Raw genomic sequence first — 2,041 nt, 5'->3', positions numbered from 1 at the left:
TCTCTCTCTGACCATCCCCCATTCATGCTCTGTCTCTCTCTGTCTCAAAAAAAAATAAACATTAAAAAAAATTAATAAAATTTTTTTTTTAAAAATAAAAAAAAAATTAAGGAAAATGAAGTAACATTAAGAAGGTCTTCACAGGACTCCAGAATGGAGAAGTAACCTCATAATGAGTGCTAAGGACTATCAGCGGTGTGAACGTGTTCTAATCCATAGGATCCCGAGAACATAAGCCATAGTAGTAGTGAGTGCAAATCACATTCCGCAATGATGGACAACAACAATACACTTACATCAATTAATATTTAATATGAATCCAGTTGAACACAATAAAAGTAAACAGATTATAAAAATTATCTATATTTGTAAAATGCTGTGTTCGAAGGCTGATAAATGCTTTGTTGGAAAATATTCTAGGATATACAAGCACTGTTACTGCAATCAAGACATTTTCTTTAGTTTCTGAGCAAAGAGACTTGGACTGGTATGAAACCCAGTGTTGAAAATGTATTTTACTTAGGAACCAATTTTTACCAATTTTTTCATCGCTTCTTTTACATCTTTGTTCCTTAAACTGTAGATGATGGGATTCAGCATGGGAATCACAATCGTGTAAAATGTTGAGACTATCATGTCATGGTCCAGAGCATAGCTGGAACTTGGTCTCACGTACGTGAAGAGGATGGTTCCATGATATATTGACACTCCAGTTAGGTGAGAGCCACATGTAGTAAAGACTTTCCGCCTCCCTGCAGCAGAATGAATCTTCAGAATGGCCAACAAAATGAAACCATAGGAGATCAGAACTATCAGGATAGTGACGATCTCAATGGAGCCCACAAGGTAGAAGAGCAGGAGCTGGTTTGTGTGAGTGTCAGAACAAGAAATGGCGAGGAGAGGAGGGATGTCACAAAAGACATGTCTAATTTCATTGGATGCGCAGAAGGACAGGCTGAATGTGGCCACTGTGTGTATGGAAGCATGCAAAATGCCACCCACGTAGGAAGCAACGATGAGTGGCACATAGACTCTGGGTGACATGCTCACTGAGTACAGGAGAGGGTTGTAGATGGCGACATAGCGGTCATATGCCATTGCAGCCAAGAGAAAGCATTCTGTGGTCCCAAAAGTAACAAAGAGAAGCATCTGTGCTGCACATCCAACATAGGAAATGGCTTTATTCTCTGCGAGGAAATTGACCAACATTTTTGGGGTGACAACTGAAGAATAACAGGCATCCAGGAAAGACAATACGCTCAGAAAGTAGTACATGGGGTTGTGTAGCCGAGAATCCCCAATGACTAATATAACTAGTCCCAAATTTCCTACCAGAGTAAAAAGGTAGATTGCTAGAAATAGTAAAAAGAGGAAGATTTGCACCTCAAAATCATCTGTGAAACCCGTCAATATAAACATGGTGACTTTGGTCACATTTTCCATCTGAATGCTGTGTAAATTTAAATCTGATGGGAACCCTGACATCTCACTTTCTATTTTTAGGTACTAAAGGCAATATCTTGTGAAAATAGAGTCCACCCAATCATATTCTCATATTTGTTTCTTAGCAGGGTATAAAGATTTCCTTGGCAGTGATAAAATAGGCGGTGATAATGATATTGTACCCAAGTGGTTGCATTTCGCTGTTAAATAAATGGACGAAATGATTATATTCAGTCATTGAGTGCATTTATCAAGTGGAAAATATTCTGTTGATTGAAATGGTTTATTGTCTAATTCATTTTCAGTTAAATTCTTTGCGGTCTTCTATTCATATCACATAATCTTAAAATTCACAATGATTAATAAACAGGCATATTTGAGTCTTAAAACATCATGATGGAAAGTACGCATCTGAATACTGGTTCTGGATTGGCTACGATGCACCTCAAACTCCTTGCTCTAATATTCCCAACTGTTAAAATGGGAGTAAGCATATTCTATCACAAGTTTGAGATGAATTTAAGTGAGAAATTCTCTAGAAATTATTTATTTAACATGTTTCCAGATGACTAGTAAATGAGACAAGTTACACATCTGA

At 37.3% G+C, this 2,041-nt stretch overlaps 1 protein-coding gene across 1 annotated transcript; it reads right to left on the bottom strand.

Moving 5' to 3' along the window:
* Nucleotides 1–519: 519 nt before the first annotated feature.
* LOC147576476 (olfactory receptor 5T3-like) lies at nucleotides 520–1,533 on the bottom strand. The gene has a single exon (XM_086676390.1). The coding sequence runs from the start codon at nucleotides 1,483–1,485 to the stop codon at nucleotides 520–522; it is 966 nt and encodes a 321-aa protein (XP_086532516.1). The 5' UTR covers nucleotides 1,486–1,533.
* Nucleotides 1,534–2,041: the final 508 nt, after the last annotated feature.

Source organism: Puma concolor, chromosome D1 (assembly GCF_028749965.1).
Source record: "Puma concolor isolate L17-30 chromosome D1, mPumCon1.1.hap2, whole genome shotgun sequence".
NCBI lineage: Eukaryota > Metazoa > Chordata > Mammalia > Carnivora > Felidae > Puma > Puma concolor.
The sequence above is the reverse complement of the archived record's forward strand: the minus strand, read 5'-3'. Positions and strand labels throughout refer to the sequence as shown.

What these genes read in the sequence shown, in the direction of transcription:
- LOC147576476 (XM_086676390.1), bottom strand. Translation starts at nt 1,485, where the DNA reads ATGTCAGGGTTCCCATCAGATTTAAATTTACACAGCATTCAGATGGAA.